This window comes from Lynx rufus, unplaced genomic scaffold (genome assembly GCF_022079265.1).
Source record: "Lynx rufus isolate CCGP_SWC_20201006 ecotype Redwood Valley unplaced genomic scaffold, mLynRuf1.p SCAF_9, whole genome shotgun sequence".
Lineage (NCBI taxonomy): Eukaryota > Metazoa > Chordata > Mammalia > Carnivora > Felidae > Lynx > Lynx rufus.
The window spans coordinates 106,993,616-107,014,586 of NW_025814897.1; the positions used below are offsets into that span (position 1 = coordinate 106,993,616).

Genomic DNA, 20,971 nt, shown 5'->3' on the forward strand with positions numbered 1-20,971 from the left:
GGGGTTTGACACATGTCTAATGACATGTATCCACCATTACAGTATTGTACAGAATAGTCTTGTGGTCCTAAAAATCCCCTGTCCTCCACTTTATTTAGCCTGCTCTCCCCCCCACTCCCAGAACTCCTCGCAACCTCTGATCTTTCTACTGTCTCCATAGTGTTGCCTTTTCCAGAATGTCATATAGTTGGAATCATACAGTATGTAGATTTTTCATATTTGCTTCTTATGCATTTAAGATTAGCAATATGCATCTAAGATTCCTCCCTGTATTTTTGTGGCTTGATAGCTCAATAATGTTCCATTATCTGGATGTACCAGCTTCTTCATTCACCTAGTGAAGGACATCTTGGTCGCTTCTGAGTTTTAGCAATGATGAATAAAGCTGCTATAAACATCCGTGTTCAGGTTTTTGTGTGGACACAATTTGTTGTACAGCTCATAGAACTCAGGGAAACACTTTACTTACTATTCCCAGTTTATTAAAAAGGACGTTATAAAGGATACAAATGAATAGCCAGATGAAGAGGTACATGGGGTGATGTCTGGAAGGTTCCAAGCATAGGATCTTCAGACCCTGTGGACTTGGGGTGGGTTACCTTCCTGGTACATGTTCATCAACCTGGAAGTTCTCCAAACCCCATTGATTGGTTTCTACAGAGGTTCCATTACGCAGGCATGATCATTGGCCCTTGGTGATTAACTCAGTCTCCAGCCCCTCCCCTCTGCTTGGAAGTTGGGGGATAGGACTGGAAGTTACAACCCTCTAGTCATGCCTTGATTTTTCTGGTGGCCAGTCTCTACCCCAAAGATACCACCAGGAGTGGTCTCTTTGGAAGAGGCTTTCTTATCACCCAGGAATTCCAAGAGATTTAGGACCTCGGCGTCAGGAGCTAGGGACAAAGGTTCATGCCCTTTCTTGTGCCCTCGTGTTCTCTCTCTCTCTCTCTCTGCTTTTATCATATCACAGTTACCCATTTATAAAAAAGGCGAGGTTGGCTTTTACCATAAATAAAAAATCAATTAAAGGTGGATTAAAGACTTAAATGTCAATACCTTCTTGCATAGAAAATGTCGATGAATGTCTTTCAGGCCTTGAAGTAAAGAAAGAATTTTTAGGGGTGCCTGGGTGATTCAGTCAGATAAACGCGGACTTCAGCTCAGGTTATGATCTTAGGGTTTGTGAGTTTGAGCCCCACCTTGCACTCTGCACTGATAGCTCAGAGCCTGGAGCCTGCCTCAGACTCTGTCTTCCTCTCTCTCTGCCCTTGCCCCACTTGTGTCTCTCTCTCTCTCTCTCTCTCTCTCTCTCACAAATAAACAAAAAGAAAGATTCTCAAAATAACACACCAAATAATATTTTCCAAAACAAATAATACATTAAAATTTTTTATAAAGTTTATTTATTTTGAGAGAGACAGAGAGAGTGTGGGTGGGGGAGGGGCAGAGAAAGAGGGAGAATCCCAAGCAGGCTCCACACTGTCAGCACAGACCCCACGCAGGGCTCGAACTCGTGAAACTGTGAGATCGTGGCCCGAGCTGAAATCAAGAGTTGGATGCCCGACCGACTGAGCCACTCAGGTGCCCCAATAATACATTTTAAAATAAGACGTCAAAAGTAAAAATGTGGGCCATAAGAGAAAACACTTATTTATTTATTTATTTATTTATTTATTTATTTATTTATTTATTTATTTAAGTAGGCTCCATGCCCAATGTGGGGCTTGAACTCACGGCCCTGGGATCAAGGGTCGGATGCTCCACCAACTGAGCCAGCCAGGCACCCCTATTTTTTCAATCCCAGCCATCCCACCAAAACTGATAACATTTTATTATTTTTTTTAATTTTAGAGAGAGAGAGAGAGAGAGAGCACATGAGGTGTGGGGGAAGAAGGGCAGAGAGGCAGGGAGAGAGAATCTTAAGTAGGCTCCACACTCAGATCAGAATCCAAAGTGGAGCTCGATCCCACGACTCTGTGATCATGACCTGAGCCGCAATCAAGACTCAGACACCCAACTGACTGAGCCACTAAGGTGCCCCAAGACTGATAACATTTTTGATGGATAACTTTTGTTCGTCAAAGGACACCTGAAGGGTGCCTGGGTAGCTCAGTCAGTTAAGCATCCCTTGATTTGGGCTCAGGTCATGATCTCACCATTGGTGAGATTGAGCCCTGTATTGGGCTCTGTGCTGTCAGCACAGAGCCTGCTTGGGATTCTTTCTCCCTCTCTCTGCCCCTCCCCTGCCCTTCCCCCTCAAAATAAATAATAAATAAACGAAGAAGAAGAAGAAGAAGAAGAAGAAGAAGAAGAAGAAGAAGAAGAAGAAGAAGACGACGACATCTGAGTGCCCAGATCTTGGTTTCTAATACCATCCTCCCAATAAAAGGAACCAGGGTTCTTTGGAGATATGGCTGATTCTAGGGCTGGGGCCCTAACATACAATACAAGATGAGCCTGGACCATTTTGTAGTGCCAGGAAGTAAAGAACATGCTCAAAAAAACTGTATGTGGGGGGAGGCAGGGGGACAGCAGAAAGAGAAATGTATTAAAAGAGCCAACCTAAAAGAGCTCACAGCGGCCAAAGCTGTAACAATTTGAGAACCCCCCCCAGTAATATAGTATTGAATTCTAACCCAAAGGATAAAATACATATGCACAAGTCCATACTGACAAAAAACAAATAACCAGATAAATGAAGGAGAAGAGATAAGTCTCCTGTACAGAAAATCTCCAGTAATTCATGTCAATACTCCCTCCCATCCAGGAGGCAGAGCTTAATGCCAGACCTCGTGAGTGTGGCTGCACTTAGAGATTTTCTTCCAAAGGATGTGATGATAGAAAGTTTTGAAGGTCACAGGGGCTGGAAAAATAGCAATACCCACCAGTATCGTGTGACCACAATGGTAGAAAGAGCTGATGTTGAGGGACTTCAGTCACCATTTTAAGGATAATTTAATCCCTTATTACTATGTAGCCTCTTGGATGAGATCAGTATTCTGTCTCTGATCAGCTAAATATCTGATGTCATCTATCCAAGGATACTATGTTACAAATGCTTCTCTGTTTCTTCCATAGGTTGATCTGCTATATCTCTGATGTTACTCTCTTTTTTTCTACTTTTTAAAAGTTTATTTATTTATTTAGAGAGGAAGAGAGAGAGCACGAGAGGGGGAGGGGTAGAGAGAGAGAGAGAATCTCAAGCAGGCTCTTCTCTGCCAGCACAGAGTTCGATGGGGGGCTCATCCCGTCATCCCAGGAACCATGAGATCATGACCTGAGCCAAAATCAAGAGTCAGATGCTCAACCAACTGAGCCACCCAGGCGCCCCGTGTTTCTCTCTTTTACTATCTGGTTGCAATGAGAGAGAAAGGCTTGCTGCTGCATTATTGTTCATTGTCTGATTTACTTAGAATCAGGTACTTTTGAGATGGCACATTTATTTCTCTTCTAAGCGATGGCTTTGGCTGTGTTTCCTCTCCTCTTTCTGGCTTTTATCCCCCCTCACATTCCCCATCCTCCACTGAGACAACCCTGACGGTTCTCTTCTTTAGAAGCCAGCGTCCCTCCTGCAGGATTCGTAATAACAATATTATTCCAACGTCACTTCTTCAAATGACAGTTGCCAAGTGAGCCCCTTTCGCTGAGGGTCGGCCTCCTTCTCGGCTTTCATCTCCATAGCGCTTTGACCTCCAAATGCTCAGTTCTTTAACTTTCAGCCATCATCCATTTTTCAAATGTCTGAACTCCCCAAGGTCGATGGACATGTCAGAAGCAAAATATGTGTTAATCAGCTGCTTATGTTATCGGTAAGGCTTTCGGTCAACAGTAGGCCATTAGTAGTTAAGTACTTGGGGAGTCAGAAGTTACACGCAGAGTTTTGACCGTGCCACAAATCCCTGTGCTGTTGAAGGCTCAACTGTAATCCTTATTTGTTGGGAAACATGTGACATGGACTTTTGCAACAGGGGTTTAGAAAGGAATTTTCTCTGTACACTTAGCGCTCTGCGTTTCAGGGCCCAACCCTCATCTGTCTGCCTGAGCGTAAAGTATTAAAGATGTGTAGCCTCACGTGGTCTCTGGATTGTTGAGCTGCCTTTTCTCTCTGCGTTGTCTCAGTCTTTTTTTTTTTTTTTTTTTTTTAGTTTTTTTAAGTTTATTTATTTTGAGAGAGAAAGCGAGTACGAGTGGGGAGGGGAGGAGAGACAGGGAGAGAGAGGCAGAATCCCAAGCAGGCTCCACACTGTCAGCATGGAGCCCAATGTGGGGCTTGAACGCCCGAACCGTGAGATCATCACCTGAGCTGAAATCGAGTGGTGGACGCTCAACCGACTGAGCCATCCTGTCCCAGCCTTGTTTTGAAAGCTTAATTCTTCGTGACAAATCATATACTTTTCCAGACACCTGGCTGGCTCGGTCAGAAGAGCATGTGACTTTTGATCTCAGGGGCATGAGTTTGAACCCCACGTTGGGTATAGACATTACTTAAATAAAACTTAAAAAAAAATATTTGTTAATGATCTACTTTGCGTTCCTACAGTAAATATTAAGTCTTATATGTTTTTATATCAAAAGGCATTGAAGGATCTGAGGATCTCTAGCCACGTTCTGCCTCTTTCTGTACAGTCTTTCCATGTTTTCAGGTCGTCTCCTTCCCCCAGATTTATTACTTTCTTTTGGTTGAACAGTAACAAGTCTTGGTTTCCTTTTTTTAAAGAATTTGGTATTTGGGGCACCTAGGTGGCTCAGTCGGTTAAGCAACCAACGCCTGATTTCACTTCAGGTCATGATCTCATGGTTCATGAGTTTGAGCCCCATGTCAGGTTCTGTGCTCACAGCATGGAACCTGCTTAGAATTCTCATTCTCCTCCTCTCTCTCTGCCCCCCCCCCACCAAATAAATAAACATTAAAAAAAAAATAAAGACTTTTGTTTTTAAGTAATCACTACACCCAACCTGGGGCTTGAACTCACAACCCCGAAATCAAGAGTGGTATGCTCCACCGACCGACCCAGCCAGGTGCCCTTGTTTTCCTTATTTATGATATAATGTGGTGTTGTTTACATTTCTTTTCACTTTTATCCCTTTATCTTCATACGCTACTTTTGTTGTTTCTAAGAAGGGAAGTATTTGGGTTCGACTGGTATAGTTCATCCACTCATTTTCCAAACACTCATGAAGTGCCTACTATATGTTATCTCTGAACAGGCAGGTCCGTCAGCAAATTGCACAAGGTCTCTGCCACGCGTCTTGAAGTGCAAACAGATGCTCAGAAAAGGAAATGCAATAAACAAACAGGATATGTGTTGTGGCAGAGGTAGATGGAAAATAGTTCTTTGGGAGACGTTGAGAAAAACTGTCATCTGAGCTAGGTCTTGAATGAACGGGAACTAATGAGGCCGAGTGGCAGAACAGGACGGGAAAAACACGGAATGGCATGTCCAGAGATGCAGAGGCCTGACAAAGCTGGCTGTACTGTAAGACTGGCAGGTGTTTGAAGGCTGATGTCACTGGGGGGGGGGGGGGAGGAGGGGGAGGGGCAATCCCTGTGGAAGGCGTGGGGATCATAAATTTTGGGGGGTAAGTTGTTAGCTTCTTTACTGCACGCAGAAGGAATTGGAACTTCATCTGTCCGGAACCACAGGGCTGTGAGTGAGATATTAGGTTTCTAGGGGTGTAATGTTGGACAATCTCAAGGAGAGCTTCTGAACCCAGTTCTCAACCTTGAACTTCAACCCTGTTAAAGTCTGTTCAGAGCCTTTGGTTGGCACTTATCTGCCATGCCCAGGGTACCTTGGACTTATCATCTTTGCGCAGTAGTCTGAACTCCACCCTCTATCCACTCGCCTGCCTCCCTCTAGGAATTGGTTCTGGCTCTCTTAGGGTGGGGGTAGGGTATGGGCTTTGGCATGCAGAAAGGGAATGGCAGAAGATGAGCCTTTTCACACCCTTGACTCTCCTTGGGCCCCCCTTCCTGTCTGCTGTTTCTTTAGATTTGGCTTCTGCTTTCTTCCAAACACACAGCTACCTTGGCTTCCAGCCCAGGTGGGAGAGGGAGAAAGAACTTGTTTCCTTCAGCTCCTCTCTGAAAATAATCCAGCTGGCACTGGTCAGGAACAAGTAGTTCCTGAACGTCTGCACCCCATGGTGTTGATGTCCAGCAGTCCCTGCTATGAATCTTGTCTCTGCCCCACTTAGTCTCCATCCCAGAATCTCTGTGGAGGGAAGCTGGGTGGTCTTCAAGGCCTCTGTGATGAAATTTTGGGGTGACGGTGGGGTGGTCTGGAGCCGACGACCAAGAAAGAATTCTTGAAGACGTCTTTGGTGCAATAATTTTACTACAGCATGGGAACAGGACCCGTGGGCAGGAAGAGCTGCACTGGGGTCATGATGGGTAACTCATTATATACCCTCAGCTTGGGAGGTGGTCAGGGATAGAGTACGTCTCTAAGGAATTTTGGAAGCAAGGTTTCCACGACCTTGAGGGGCTAGTTATTGCCAGGGAAATTACTGTTTCACTTATTACCGTTAAATAAAATCTCAGTCATGAGATCCTTCAAATGTATAAGGGGGGGGGTATAAGCTTGGAGCATGATTGCCAGCATATATCCTGGGGCAGTTGAGATAAAGGAAGTAGACTTACAGGCTCCTCGTGGTTGGGATAATGTTAAACCAAGGTTCTCTTTGGCCCCAGCAAAGCGTCATCCTTGAGGCAGTTGAGCTCCTAGAGGGAGATCACTCTGTCGGTCTCGGGTCTCGAGGACTTGTCATGGGCTATAGGCAGTAAGGGAATTAAATTTTTCATTTCTTTTAGTTTCCCTCATTACCATGGCAAGCACTGAAACCCCTTTCCTTTGTTCTCTGGTAGCCAGGAGTGTCCGAGGAATATCACATGTATCCCACCTGAAGGCGGGGGGGGGGGGGTGCGGGGTGCTAGTTTATGCTTTGCCCTCAACTTGTCTCATCATCTGCGGCTGCCTCCAAGGCTTAGCATAGTGAAGTGATAAGGAGGTAAGGGAATCCTGGCACCCTGGGGAGATTGGGCTAATCTGTCGGAGGCCCTGCAACAGTGGGGAAGAGTCTGGTCTGTTGTAGGAAAATGGTGGGTGCCTCCAATTGAGGCCCAACCTTGGAATGTTTCCTACAGCCCATCAGGCTTTTGGCTCTGCTGTCGGATTCCTAGCTGCCCGACATCCTGGCGCCAGAAACTGGCGGTGGGGGGTTGGGGGGTGGGTGGGGTAGGGGAAGACGGGCGGTGGGGGGTGGGGTCAGCTTCAACTCTCCTGTCCGAACAGATTCATCTTAAAACATCAGGGAGAAGACTGCATTACAGTTAACCCAATAAAATTAACACAGCAAAGTATTGTAGTGGGCACTTAATAGTTGCTGCATGATGAATTATTTGAAATGAACTCAAGATGAGTCTTGAAGGACGAGTGGGAGTAAGCCCTGCGGGGAAGCAGAGATCCGGCGCCAAGTTCCAAAGGCTTGAGGAGACAAGGCTAGGTGGGGGAAAGGGGAGAAGCTGAGTTTGGCTGGCTCTGAGAGCGCCAGCGGCCGTGCGAAGTTGGGCCCACCACGCGGTGGTTGGAGCCCAGGGCCAGGGGCGAACGGAGCACGGCGTTGGGGCCCAGCCTTCGACGGCGGCGAAGAGGGGCCCTAGGGACACCCGCGGTGCTGGAAGTCCCCTCCCTGTCCACTCCTCGGGGCGGAGACAAATCAGACTCCGCCCACCGGGAGGTGGCTCTGCGCTCAACCTTCTTAGCGTTCGACTAGGAGGAACTTTAGGGGTAAACAGGTTCGAGAAGGGGGAATTGAGGCGCGCAGCGGTGGGAAGCGTGCTACGGAGCCTAGTCCCCCCACCGCCGCCCACCCGTGTTGTCTCAGAAAGAGCAATCGGGGCCGTTCCTCTTTAAGGGGCGGGCAGGGGCGGGGCTCCCCGTCTCTTTCCGGTAGGCTGCGCCCTTCCCACCGCAGACGCGAACACTGTAGCGTGAGCTGCGCGTGATCGCGAATTCTTCGGAGGCCGAGTTGGGGCGGGGAGGTCGCGGCCGGAGTCCAGCCACCGCTTGATCGCAGACTGCATCGTATCGCCGGTTCCGCAGGCATCATGAGCCAGGACACTGAGGTGGACATGAAGGAGGTGGAGCTGAACGAAATGGAGCCCGAGAAGCAGCCGATGAATGCGGCGTCCGGGGCAGCCATGGCCGTAGTCGTGGCGAGCGGCGCGGAAAAGAACGGCCTGGTTAAGATCAAGGTGGCCGACGACGAGGCAGAGGCAGCGGCCGCGGCCAAGTTCACTGGCCTGTCTAAGGAGGAGCTGCTGAAGGTGGCGGGCAGCCCCGGCTGGGTGCGCACCCGCTGGGCGCTGCTGGTGCTCTTCTGGCTCGGCTGGCTCGGCATGCTGGCGGGTGCGGTGGTCATCATTGTGCGGGCGCCGCGCTGCCGCGAGCTGCCCGCGCAGAGCTGGTGGCACAAAGGCGCCCTCTACCGCATCGGCGACCTGCTGGCCTTCCAGGGCCACGAGGAGGGCGACCTAGCGGGTGAGCTGTGGGCGCGACCCTGGGTTATCGGGCCACCGGCTCCGATCCTGTCCCCAGATTGACGCCGACGGTTGTCCACCCCCCCATTCTGTACTCGGTCCCGCACCCTCAAGCCGGAGATGTAGCTTCTCCATTCCTTCTTTGAAGAAAACTGCCCCTACGCCCTCTTCCACGAGGATGGCTGACTCAGCGTCCTCACTTACCCTGCGAAGCCTGTAGCTGACGGTTTCTGAAGTAATGCACCGGGCACCTTGCGTCAGCTCCTCTGAGTCTCGTGATTCAGGCTCACTTCTCCCCAACACTTAGTTCCTGCCGGAGGGGAGAAGAGGGGCCACCAAGGCCCAACACTTATTTCCCCAACACTTAGTTCCTGCGGGAGGGGAGAAGAGAAGAGGGGCGATCAAGGACCTCTCAGAGGACCTTCACTTTAAATTTTTTTTTTAATGTTTATTTATTTTTGACAGAGAGAGAGACCGACAAAGCATGAGCGGGGGAGGGGCAGAGAGAGAGGGAGACACAACCTGAAGCAGGCTCCAGGCTCTGAGCTGTTAGCACAGAGCCCCACATGGGGCTCGAACTCACAGACTCTGAGATCATGACCTGAGCCGAAGTCTGACGCTCAACCGACTGAGCCACCCAGGTGCCCCTCAGAGGGCCTTCACTTTAAATCTGCTTCCCCATTTCAGGCCTGAAGAGGCACCTGGATTACCTGAGCACCCTGAAGGTGAAAGGCTTTGTGCTGGGCCCAATTCACAAGAACCAGAAAGATGACCTCGCTGGGACCAACTTGGAACAGATCAACCCTGTTCTCGGCTCCAAGGAAGATTTTGACAATCTCTTGCAGTCGGCCAAGAAAAAGAGTGGGTGTCCCGGAGTTGCCAAGGAAGCAGCTGGGAAGGGCTTGGCCTTCTGGCCACAGAAAAGACAGGACAGGGTTTTTGTTTGGTTTACTCCTGTCTGGCTGAGTTTTCTAAGGCAGGTACAAGCTCCCTGCAGTTTGTTAGGCTTCAGCCTAAAATTAATTTGCCAAGTGGTGCAGAGACTTTCTACTTGGATGTGTGCGCATTCACTTACCTTCTGGGCTTCAGTGTCCTTATTTGCAAAATGTAGGCTTTTGCTGATTCAGTGGTCTTTAAACTTGTAAAGGAATGGATCCTTTTGAGAACAATATCCAAATAGAATCTTGTCTTATTTTAAGAGGATTCACTTTGGGGTTGGGGAGCCCAGGGCCCCCTAGTTTAGCCTTCTGGACTACACTACATGCCTTCTGCCCGATGATATTTTCAACCCCTCCACTCACATCTTTGTTTCAATGGAATAGGTTTTGCCGGGGTTCAAATCTAAGCTTTTTGTGCCAAATGATACATAGGGAGTAGTCCACCAACTTGTATTTGTTGATTTCTTCCTTTCCTGACACCCCAACGTCTTTCTTCTGACTCCCTTTTTTCCTCCATCGTTCCAGGCATCCGGGTCATTCTGGACCTCACTCCCAACTATGAGGGCCAGAACTCATGGTTCCTCCCCACTCAGATTGACACTGTGGCCGCCAAGATGAAGGTAAGTGTGTTGGCGCCGATGGCAGGTGGGAGTTGGCTGCTGGGGCTGTGTTGATCCTTCTAGCAAGCCCTTGTAAACTAGCCTGGCTCCAGCTGAGGGGCCCCTTGCTCCTTGGAGCCGAGCTGGCACACCCCTCCCACAGGCAGAGGGTAGGCCAACAATGCTCCCTGGTTTTGCTTGTTCCTTTTCTGGTCACTCATTTTCCTTGTTTCCTCGACTCTGATGGTAACAGTGCCAGGAAAGGAATTTCTCAGATGGCGATCTGGGTTTGACTTTTCTTCCTTTGGGGGAGAGGAAGCTGTTTCTCTGTGGGAATCCTGCCGTGTCTGGTTTCCCAGTTCTTGTTTGATGTATTTTGGAGGGGAGCCCAGTCTGAAGTTGTAAGCATTGTGGTCTTATGCGTCTGGGACCATGCCAAGTATTTTGGATATGTGTTCTAAGTTTCTCTGTAACCACACAAGGTCTCTTTCATCTCTAATCTGTCAGTGAAGAAGCTAGGGTTCAGAGGGGCTTGAGGTGCTTAGGATTTGAAGTCTCAAGTAGTCTCATTTCTGTAACCTGCTTTCCCTGAATACAGGTATAGGCTCAAAGACTATACCCAGCAGGCTGCAAGTGGGATTTTGTTATCCAAGCTCCTAATGCCTGGGTTCTAGGACACTGGCCAGTTCAGCAGGGGTATAGAACAAAATATAATCTCTTAAAAGTTATTGATGAGGGGATGTTTTCAGATGGTATGGCTTGAGGACTGGTAGCCTCGGGTGAAAATGGAGATAAGAGGTGAGACAGAAAGGGGAAAAGGGGTCTTGGGGGTGGGGTTCCATGTCTTGTGCCCACCAATGCCAGGACTTCAGGCCTGGGCCTGTTTTGCAGAACTGGCTTCTCTTCTCAAATCTTCATCTGAACTGCCCTGGGGCTGTGCTTTGAACTTCACTCTTTCATCTTTGGCCTTGCTCTGACCTGCTCTCTTACACACACCCTCCCCTGGCCTCAGGACACCGGGAGAGGAGTAAGTATACTTGTCTTCTGATCTTGGCTAGAGAGAGAGAGAGAGAGGGAGAGAGAGCGCCGAGCCCGCAAGCGAGCACGTGAGCAGGGGAAGGGGCAGAGAGAGAGAGGGAGACAGAGGACCAGAAGTGAGGTTCTGTGCTGACAGCAGCGAGTCTGATGTGGGGCTTGAACCCTCGCACTGTGAGATCATGACCTGAGCCAAAGTCCGATGCTCAACGGACTGAGCCACCCAGGCACTCCTAAGTGAAGTTATGTTTATCAACATACTTTTTCTCTTAGGCCTTTTCTATATCAAAGGAGAAGCTGTGTGATTTGTAATGGGGAGGAATACAGAAGTGAAATGCTATAACTTTAAGAATCAGTGATGGTGAGAGGCGCCTGGCTGGCTCAGTTAAGCATCTGACTCTTGGTTTGGACTCTGGTCACGACCTCACCGTTTGTGAGTTCTTGTGAGTTCGAGCCCCACATCAGGCTCCGCACTGACAGTGTGAAGCCTGCTTGGGATTCTCTCCCTCTCTCTGCCCCTTCCCTGCTCATGTGTGTTCTCTCTCTCTCTCTCTCTCTCTCTCTCAAAATAAATAAATAAACTTAAAAAAAAAAAAAAAAAGAATCCGTGATGGTGTAGAATGGGAGGGAGCTGAAGGCTGATGGTTAAGTGAGGCCAGTCAAGGCAGGTGACTCTTCCAAGGTCATAGGGAAGTGCGTGGTAGGTGAGGTTTAGCGTGGGCTGGATTTTCTAAGCCTTTGCATCAGAGTGTTGAAGCCCTTCCTCTGTTGTTTTGCCCCCTCCCTATAGGATGCGCTGAGTTTTTGGCTGCAGGCTGGTGTGGATGGGTTCCAGGTTCGGGACGTGGAGAATCTGACGGTGAGTTTCTTTCCATGTGAGAGGCAGAGCCTGGGTGAGAGCAGAGGGACTCGTCAGGGCTTGTTGGCGTTCTCTGTTCCTTGACTTTGTTTCTTTTCTTCTAGGATGCGTCTTTGTTGTTGGCTGAGTGGCAGAACATCACCAAGAGCTTCAGCGAAGACAGGTAGGTGCCAGACCTCCCCCCGCCAACTCAGCTTCATGGTGGGAACCCCCCAGTAGAGTGCCAGACCCAAGGAATGGGCGATTTCCTAGCCCAAAGAACTTTCTTCACTCTCATTCTTTGCTTGTTCTTTACCAACCTTGTCCCCTGCCTTGCCCTCTGCAGGCTCTTGATCGCAGGGACTGAGTCCTCTGACCTTCAGCAGATTCTGAGCCTCCTTGGATCCGCTAAGGACCTGTTGTTGACTAGCTCATACCTGTCAGACTCCATTTCCACCGGGAAGCATATAGAATTCTTGGTCACCCAGTATCTGAATGCCACTGACAGTCGCTGGTGCAGCTGGAGCGTGAGTACCACAGTCGGGGGACGAGGCGGGGGGAGGAGGCCTTTTTGACGAAAGGTGTGGGCAGACGGAGGCAGAGACGGGCTTTCGGGCTCACCAGTGCATCCATCCCTGCAGTTGTCTCAGGCGGGGCTCCTGACTTCCTTCGTGCCGGCTCATCTTCTCCGCCTCTACCACCTGCTGCTCTTCACCCTGCCAGGGACCCCGGTTTTCAGCTACGGAGATGAGATCGGCTTGGAGGCCGCTGCCCTGCCTGGCCAGGTATGGCTTGCTGCCTCCCTGGCGCAGTGGGGGAGGTTGTGTTCCCGCATCACGATGCTTCTGTGGATGGCAGCCGGTAGACGTGAGCCTTGGGGGGAACTGCGTTTGACTCCTGGTCAGCCACGGTAGCCGCGTGGCCTCGGCAACTTACTTCACGGCCCTAGTCTTGATCATGTCTTCTGGGGCCTTGCATTTCTTGGAAGGAAGTTGGGATTCAATGAGAGCATATTTGAAGATGCGATGCCTGGTACCTGGTAGGTGTTCCATATGGGAGCCATCCGTTGGTTGGTTGGTTCGTTCGTTCATTCTCATTCATGTGTTCGGTGGGCAGCAGGTAGGTATTCAGCTGGGCTTGTGCCCTCCAGCAACTCCTAGTTTAGTGGGGGACCCAGAGGAGTAAGAGAAATGCATGGTAGCCAGTGCTGAGATGGGGTAAGAGCATGGTGTTCACTTAGCTCTAGCCGCAGGGTTAGAGGTTGACACCCAAGCTGATATTTACAGAACTGGTCGTGCAGTTATTCCACGGTTTTCTGGAGTAATTCCTACATGCCATGCACAGAGGACACAGCAATGCACAGAAGAGCTGGAGGTGGGGAAGTTAGATAATAAGCAAAGAGAATAAAGATGCCCAATGCTGGGGCGCCTGGATGGCTTAGTCTAGGTTAAGCACCCGACTTCGGCTCAGGTCATGATCTCACGGATTGTGAGTTGGAGCCCCACGTCCGGCCCTGGGCTGACAGCTTAGAGCCTGCAGCCTGCTTTGGATTCTGTGGCTCCCTGTCTCTCTGCACCTCCCTCACTTGCGCTGTGCCTCTCTCTCTCTCTCAAAAATAAGTAAATGTGGGGCGCCTGGGTGGCGCAGTCGGTTAAGCGTCCGACTTCAGCCAGGTCACGATCTCACGGTCCGTGAGTTCGAGCCCCGCGTCGGGCTCTGGGCTGATGGCTCAGAGCCTGGAGCCTGTTTCCGATTCTGTGTCTCCCTCTCTCTCTGCCCCTCCCCCGTTCATGCTCTGTCTCTCTCTGTCCCAAAAATAAATAAACGTTGAAAAAATAAGTAAATGTTAAAAAAAAAAAAAAAAACTAAAGGTGCTCAGTGCTGCTAAGTGCTGTGTGCAAAAGAGAGCAGGGTCAGGGGCCTAGAGAATGGGATGGGGGATGTTTGCCATCGTGTGGCCACAGAAGATCTAGTGAGACACCTGAGCGGGGAGTGGAGGGCAGTGAGGGAGCTAACCCTGTGTCTGGGAGAAAAGCCCTCCACGCTGACGCGATAGTGCGGGCAGGGACCTGACTCGGGGGCCGGCCTTGCTTATCCAGTAGAGGTTAGCCCAGCGTCGGGGGGAGGCTCTACACGGATGGGGCTGGGAACAGAAGGCGAAGGGAGAGCAGGCCCAGGCCTTTCCCAAATCCTGTTTTCCTGGCTTTTCAGCCTGTGAAGGCTCCAATCATGCCCTGGGATGAATCCAGCTTCCCCGACACCTCAGAACCTGGAAGTAACAACATGACTGTAAAGGTAAGGGTTTGGGGTGGGCCAGACCTGCTTGGCCGAGGGTGGGCAGGTGGCGTGTAGGAGGTTGCACCCAGGGGTGTCCTTTATCCTTTCTTGCTGTGACCACCACTTGCAGGGCCAGAATGAAGACCCTGGCTCCCTCCTCTCTCTCTTCCGGCGACTGAGTGATCAGCGAGGCAAGGAGCGCTCCCTGCTGCACGGGGATTTCCATGTACTCTCCTCCGGGCCTGACCTCTTCGCCTACGTCCGCCAGTGGGACCAGAACGAGCGCTTCTTGGTAGTGCTCAACTTCGGGGATGTCGGCCAACCAGCCAGGTTGCCGGCCACTGCCAGCCTGCCAACCAAGGTCAATCTGCTGCTCAGCACCCACCTGGGCCGCGAGGAGGGGGCCTCTCTTGAGCTGGGGCACCTAAACGTGGAGCCCCATGAGGGGCTGTTGCTTCGTTTCCCCTATGTGGCCTAACAGGACCCATTACCCCTCCCCTCCCCAGGCCCTTTGGGTCCTGGCTTCTTTTCTTTTCTTTTTTTTTTTTTTACGGTCACAGATTACAGTTGAGAGGTGTTTTCTGGCTTCAAATAAAAGTCACTCCTGCCTGGTGAGGTCTTGTCTTCCCTTACTCGGTCACAGCAGGAATCTACCCCCTCCTCCGTGCACGCATGCGTGCACACACACAAAGACAGTGATCAGGGCTAGAGAGTTCCATGCACCTGCTCCAGCCCAGAGAGGGAGGGGCCTTCCAGGCTCATAACAACAAGGAGGTATGAGGGCCAGGGCTAGCGTCTGGGTCAGGGTCCTCTCCTGGAGGTCTTCGGTCTTACTGACTCTTTCCTTATCCCCCTCAGCAGTGGTCTCCAGCCAAGTGTGGTCAGGTTTCCTGTTTTTTGCAGACTTGGCCTCTCAGGGAGAAGGAGTGGGAGCCGGGTGGCCTGTTTCCTAAGAGATGCTTCTAAAGGGTACTAGAGGGCATTCGTTCAACAAGAATCTGTTGTGCACTCAGCATGTGACAGGAATCGTTTTAGGTCCCGGGGTCACAGGAGAGGACGAAGTACAAGATCCCTCTCTTCTAGTCTTCTAGGGCTTCTAGTCTAGTGAGGGAATGGAGAAGAAATAAGGTGAATACAATTTCAAGTGCCGTGGATATAGTGATGGTGTTCCAAGAGGACAAAGTGAGGCAGGAAGAGAGGCAGGGGTTTGGGGTGGAAGGGAACTGGAGCCACCCAGCTGAGCCACCCAGATGCCCCAAGATCACAGTGTTTTAACAGCAGAAGGATACACGTTCAACTAAAGGGCAGGTTGCACAGGGTGGAATCCTGTGCAGGCGGGGGACTGGCAGGGGGGAAGGGGAGGCTCCAAGTGTGAAGCTTCCAATGGATTGTTCTCTCGCAGTGGGGTCCTGGACCTGAGACCCCCTGGTTTGTAACACACGGTGTGGCCAAGCAGGGAAGCTCGTCCTAGGCTTGGTGTCCAGAGTTCCTGGGTGTGCCCATAACCGGGTGCCCATGTGCCCGACCTTTACTCTCCAAGTTCCCCCAGAGGGCATGTGTCCCAAAGCACTCCTTGCAAATCACATTGTTTGACAGATGTCTGAAGTCTTCAGACAGGACATTCCAGAGGCCTGGAGATCACCACCCAGGAGCTGAGGGCAAAGGCCAGACTTGGAAGGTAAGACTAACTCTGAGTGATGGGAGGGAGCTGGAAGGCTGTGAGCAGCATGGGTGGGCTGATGTGTTTTCGCTGACTCGCTGTCCCCCTAGCAGGGAGGCTAGTTAGGGTGGCTGTTAATGGCTGTAGCTTAACAGACTTCGCAGGATAACAGCAGTGGAGGTGTTTGGGTCCTGGAAAGAACACTGGTTCCTGCAGGATGGGGCTTGGGTCGGGCCTGAGCCTCTAAGGGGGTCTTGGTGGAGGGGACAGGTCAAGAGACTAGATGGCCCAGTTAAGGCCCAGTCCTTGTTGGTTCATTTGATTTCTCTTGCCCTGCACCTGTGCCAAGGGCTGTGCGGGCATGTGCTCAGGTGCTAGTAGGGCACAGTTCCTGAGAAGACACACCCGGCAGGTTCCGACCCTTGTCTGATCCGGGCTCTCCTCTTCCTGAGGCTCCCACCCTCGGCCCTTTCCCAGGGGGCCAGCTCCAGCCCTCCCCGTTTCCCTCTTGCTCTGCCTCCCGCCTCCCCTCTGACCCAGTGGGTATCATGGTGTCACTACAGATGGAACCTCAACCTCATTTTGTGCTTTGTGATTTCCTGTAGACTTTCACATTTTTCAAATTTTTCCTATGCGGGACTCAAACCCATGAACCGTGAGGTCATGACCTGAGCCAATGTCAGACATTTCACCACCTAAGCCACCCAGGTGCCCCGATTTTCCCTTTTTAAAAAGCCCTTTCCCTACAATGGAGTATTACTTGGCAATCAAAAAGAATGAAATCTTGCCATTTACAACGATGTGGATGGAACTGGAGGGTATTATGCCAAGTGGAATTAGTCAGAGAAAGACAAATATCCTATGACTTCACTCATATGAGGGCTTTAAGACACAGAACAGATGAACATAAGGGAAGGGAAACAAAAATAATATAAAAACAGGGAGGGGGACCAAACATAAGAGACTCTTAAATAGGGAGAACAAACAGAGGGTTACTGGAGGGGTTGTGGGAGGGGGGATGGGCTAAATGGGTAAGGGGCATTAAGGAATCTACTGAAATCATTGTTGCGCTATATGCTAACTAATTTGAATGTAAATTTAAAAAATAAAATTAAAAAAATAAAAATAAAAAACCCTTTCCCCATTCATACAGGGGTACTCATAAGCCTAGGGTGGCACTCGATAGAGGAGTCAGGATGATTATAAGGTTTTCGTCTGGAGCAGCTGGGAGACTGGATTTGCCTTTACTGAGGTGGGCAAGGCTGCAAGTTTAATTTTATAGATATCATAAAATTTACCATGTTAAATGAACATGGACCTGTTTTTAGGTGCAGTTCAGTGGCATTAAGTATATTTACATTGTGGGGCGCTTGGGTGGCTCAATCAGTTCAGCGTCCAACTCTTGATTTTGGCTCAGGTCATGATTTCACAGTTCGAAAGTTTGAGCCCCGCATTGGGCTCTGTGCTGATAGCACAGAACCTGCTTGGGATTCTCTCTCTCTCTCTGCCCCTCTCCCCCTCGTGATCTCTCTCTCTCTCTCTCTCTCTCTCTTTCTCTCAAAAAGAAAAAAAAGAAACAAAAAAAATCTATATTCACATTGTTGTCTGACCATCCCCACCATCTACCCTCAGAACTTTTTTGTCTTCCCAAACTACTGAGACTGTACCCATCAAATACTAGCTCCCTCCCTCCATATTTTTTATTTATTTATGAGAGAATGCAAGCAGGGGAGGGGCAGAGAGAGGGGAGACAGAATCTGAAGCAGGCTCCGTGCTGACAGCAGAGAGTCTGATACGGGGCTCGAACTCACTAACTGTGAGATATGACCTGAGCCAAAGTTGGACGCTCAACCGACTGAGCCACCCAGGCACCCTTCTCCATATTTGTTTTTAAAATAGCAAATGAGGGGCGCCTGGGTGGCTCAGTCGGTTAAGCGTCCGACTTTGGCTCAGGTCACGATCTCGCGGTCCGTGAGTTCGAGCCCCGCGTCAGGCTATGGGCTGATGGCTCAGAGCCTGGAGCCTGCTTCCGATTCTGTGTCTCCCTCTCTCTCTGCCCCTCCCCCATTCATGCTCTGTCTCTCTCTGTCCCAAAAATAAATAAACGTTCAAAAAAAAAAAAATTTAAATGAGATCATCAGGGGGCTTCTGGGTGGCTCAGTCAGTTCCGTGTCCGACTTCAGATCAGGTCATGATCTCACAGTTCGTGAGTTCGAGCCCCGCCTCAGGCTCTGTGCTGACAACTTGGAGCCTGGAGCCTGCTTCGGATTCTGTGTCTTCTCCTGTCTCTGCCTTTCCCATGCTCATGCTCTGTCTCTCTGTCTCTCAATAATAAATAAACATTAAAAAAAAAATAAAAATAAACCAGATCATCGGTTTAACAAGATTTCCCTTTTTGTTTTCTTTGAAGTCACTGTGATGTACACGTGAGGACGTTGTGGATCTGGTTTACAGAGGAGGCCAAGGGCTCTGAAGTAAAGGGCCCCTCTAGGGCCGAAGTGAACTAGGCTCCGTGGAGGACAGAGGAAGAGTTTAACCCAGGGGAGGTCAGGAAAAGCTTCTTCAGGTCTTCATTTGAACTGAGACAGAGGCATTCGTGTGACGCACTTGAGGGACAGGGCCACCCGGGCAGAGGGGACATTATGTATAGCCACTCAGTTGAGACAGCACGGTGAGCGTGAGGACGAGACAGCATGGTGTTGTACATTTGGAAATGGTGAGAGCCAATCAGAGGCTGAGGCTTGAAGGGCTTTAACAGCCGTTTTCAAGTTGTCTATACTCTGTAGGAAGAAGATTGGTCCCACTCATCCTCTGGGAAAATCTCTCACATTCCACTGAATTGGCATCTCCAAGGGGGTGAGCCTGGGAGGTTGTTGTTTTTTTTTTTTTTTAAAGTTTATTTATTTTTGACGGAGAGAGAGAGAGGGACAGAGAGGGAGAGAGAGGGAGTATGAGCGGGGGACGGGCAGAGAGAGAGGGAGACACAGAATCCGAAGCAGGCTCCAGGCTCTGAGCTGTCAGCACAGGGCCTGACATGGGGCTTGAACCCACAGACCACGAGATCATGACACGAGCCGAGGTCGGACGCTCAACCGACTGAGCCACCCAGGCATCCCTGGGAGTTGGTTTTTTTTTTTTTTTTTAACGTTTATTTATTTTTGAGACAGAGAGACAGAGCATGAATGGGGGAGGGTCAGAGAGAGAGGGAGACACAGAATCAGAAGCAGGCTCCAGGCTCTGAGCTGTCAGCACAGAGCCCGACGCGGGGCTCGAACTCACGGACCGTGAGATCGTGACCTGAGCCGAAGTCGGCTGCTTAACCGACTGAGCCACCCAGGCGCCCCTGGGAGTTGGTTTTTAACCAGCTTTCTGAAATGATTCCCACAGCAGTTTGGGAATCACCAGATCAATGTTTTCCAAACGTGCTGAGTTATGCCTGAGGACAAAGATTGGTGGGGGAGGAATGTCCCGGGTTTTTTCCTGGGTGTCCTGTTTCAGCAGGTCTGGGAGAGGACACCAGATCTTTGTAAGAAGCTCAGAGAAGAATGAGAAAAGAACACTGCTCTCACTGGATAGAGAAGTGCTCGGTAGGGAGCGATATGGTCAGGTCTGAGTTCCAGAAAGCTCCCTCTGGCTCTGCTGTTGTAGAAGGAGTTGAGGGTGGCCAGGACCCCTCTAGGAGGCTGTCGGAACAGCCCAGGAAGATGTGGAAATTAATGAGGCAGAGGCTGTGTGGTTGGAGAGGAGGGGATGGCTTGGAGAGATGTTTCAAGAGAAGAAGTTCCAGGATTTCACAAACGCCTGGGAGGGACTCGGAGGGAGAAGGAAGCTGTGTGATGACTCCTGAGTTTCTAGCCTAGGTGGCTGGGGAGCAGGCTGGGGCCCTCAAGCTGGATGGGGGAGGCAGGGAGAGAGGCAGCTGTGGACGGGGAAGCTGGAAGGGGGTCAGTTCCATGTAGATGTGCTGGGTGTAGGTGCCCTTGGACTGCACCAAGGGCAGGTGGAGGTTTCCAGCAGGGGACGGTCTGCAGCCTAGCAGAGGAATGGAGGTAGGGCTGCATCTTGTGAGTGTGAATGACGCCCCGATGAGCTTGTGGGGTGAGAAGGGCAGAAGGAAGAGCTTGGATACCCAAGGACTGGCACCATTTACGGGACAGACATGGAGGAGGGACCCGCAGAAGGGAGCAGATCCCTCGGGGTGGGGACAGGGAGGCAAGAAGAGACCTGGTTTGTGTCCCTTAGAGCAGGGCTGTCCCAGCTGGCCTCGAGTTTGGTGGCATCTCTGGCGGTCTTCTCCGGAGCACTTCCAGGGGACGATGGAGGAATGAAATTTGTTACTTCTAAGGGTGGGAGGGATTTCTACAGGTTTGTAGATGGTATCAGTCAGAGTTCTTGGTTTTCTTAAGCAGCGAAAAGAATTTATTGAAAGGCTGTCAAGAACTACCAGGAGGGGGCAGGACCAGACTTGGAAAATGGGCAGGAAGCCCAAGTGCCAAGCAGCAGGAAGTACAATTGTCTTTTAACTGGAACAGCCTGGGAGGCCGCCACCAAGGGGACACACTGCCAATGTGCGTGTGGTCGGACACAGAGCTGTGGGCTGTGGGCACGTTAGCAGGACACCCTGCTCCGGCATTGGTGCCACGACGTGGGCTGGGGGCTCGAACCTGGGAGTCGTGTGTACGGCTGGCTTGCAGAGCCACAGAATGACAGGAGGGGGCCCGCGGGGTAAGTGTAGAGAGGGAAGAGAAGAGGATGCCAGCCCTTCCCCGGTCAGAGGGGCGGGCAGCAGAGACTGAGAGCGAGGGGCAGTGAGGTAGGTGGGAGGGTGCGCCATGGAGACCAAGGTGACGGGCAAATGCTGGATCCAGGGCTGCAAGTGGTAGTACTTGGGGGGCGGGGGCATGGGGGGAGGGGATGGAGGCTTGGCTGCCCGGTTTATCAGCATGGAGGTCTTTGGTGACCTTGGCAAGGCTGGGGCAAGGGCCAACCGGAAGGGGCTTAGGAGGGTCAGAAGAGACAGGTTGGAGTCAGTGCCCAGAGAGAGCAGAGCAGCTCAGGAAGGGAGAACCGAGGCAGTAGCTG

At 50.7% G+C, this 20,971-nt stretch overlaps 1 protein-coding gene across 1 annotated transcript; it reads left to right on the top strand.

Annotated features, from left to right (window-relative positions):
- The first annotated feature begins 7,787 nt into the window (after positions 1 to 7,787).
- Positions 7,788 to 14,844, top strand: SLC3A2 (solute carrier family 3 member 2). Its single transcript, XM_047071299.1, has 9 exons — positions 7,788 to 8,543; positions 9,230 to 9,403; positions 10,006 to 10,100; positions 11,905 to 11,973; positions 12,078 to 12,136; positions 12,299 to 12,479; positions 12,594 to 12,737; positions 14,164 to 14,247; positions 14,360 to 14,844. The coding sequence occupies exons 1-9, from the start codon at positions 8,111 to 8,113 to the stop codon at positions 14,705 to 14,707; spliced, it is 1,587 nt and encodes a 528-aa protein (XP_046927255.1). The 5' UTR covers positions 7,788 to 8,110; the 3' UTR covers positions 14,708 to 14,844.
- Positions 14,845 to 20,971: the final 6,127 nt, after the last annotated feature.

Coding starts and splice junctions, on each gene's coding strand:
- SLC3A2 (XM_047071299.1), top strand. CDS start 8,111: ATGAGCCAGGACACTGAGGTGGACATGAAGGAGGTGGAGCTGAACGAA. Junction 12,480..12,593: donor GTCGCTGGTGCAGCTGGAGC/GTGAGTACCACA, acceptor CCATCCCTGCAG/TTGTCTCAGGCGGGGCTCCT. Junction 14,248..14,359: donor GTAACAACATGACTGTAAAG/GTAAGGGTTTGG, acceptor CACCACTTGCAG/GGCCAGAATGAAGACCCTGG.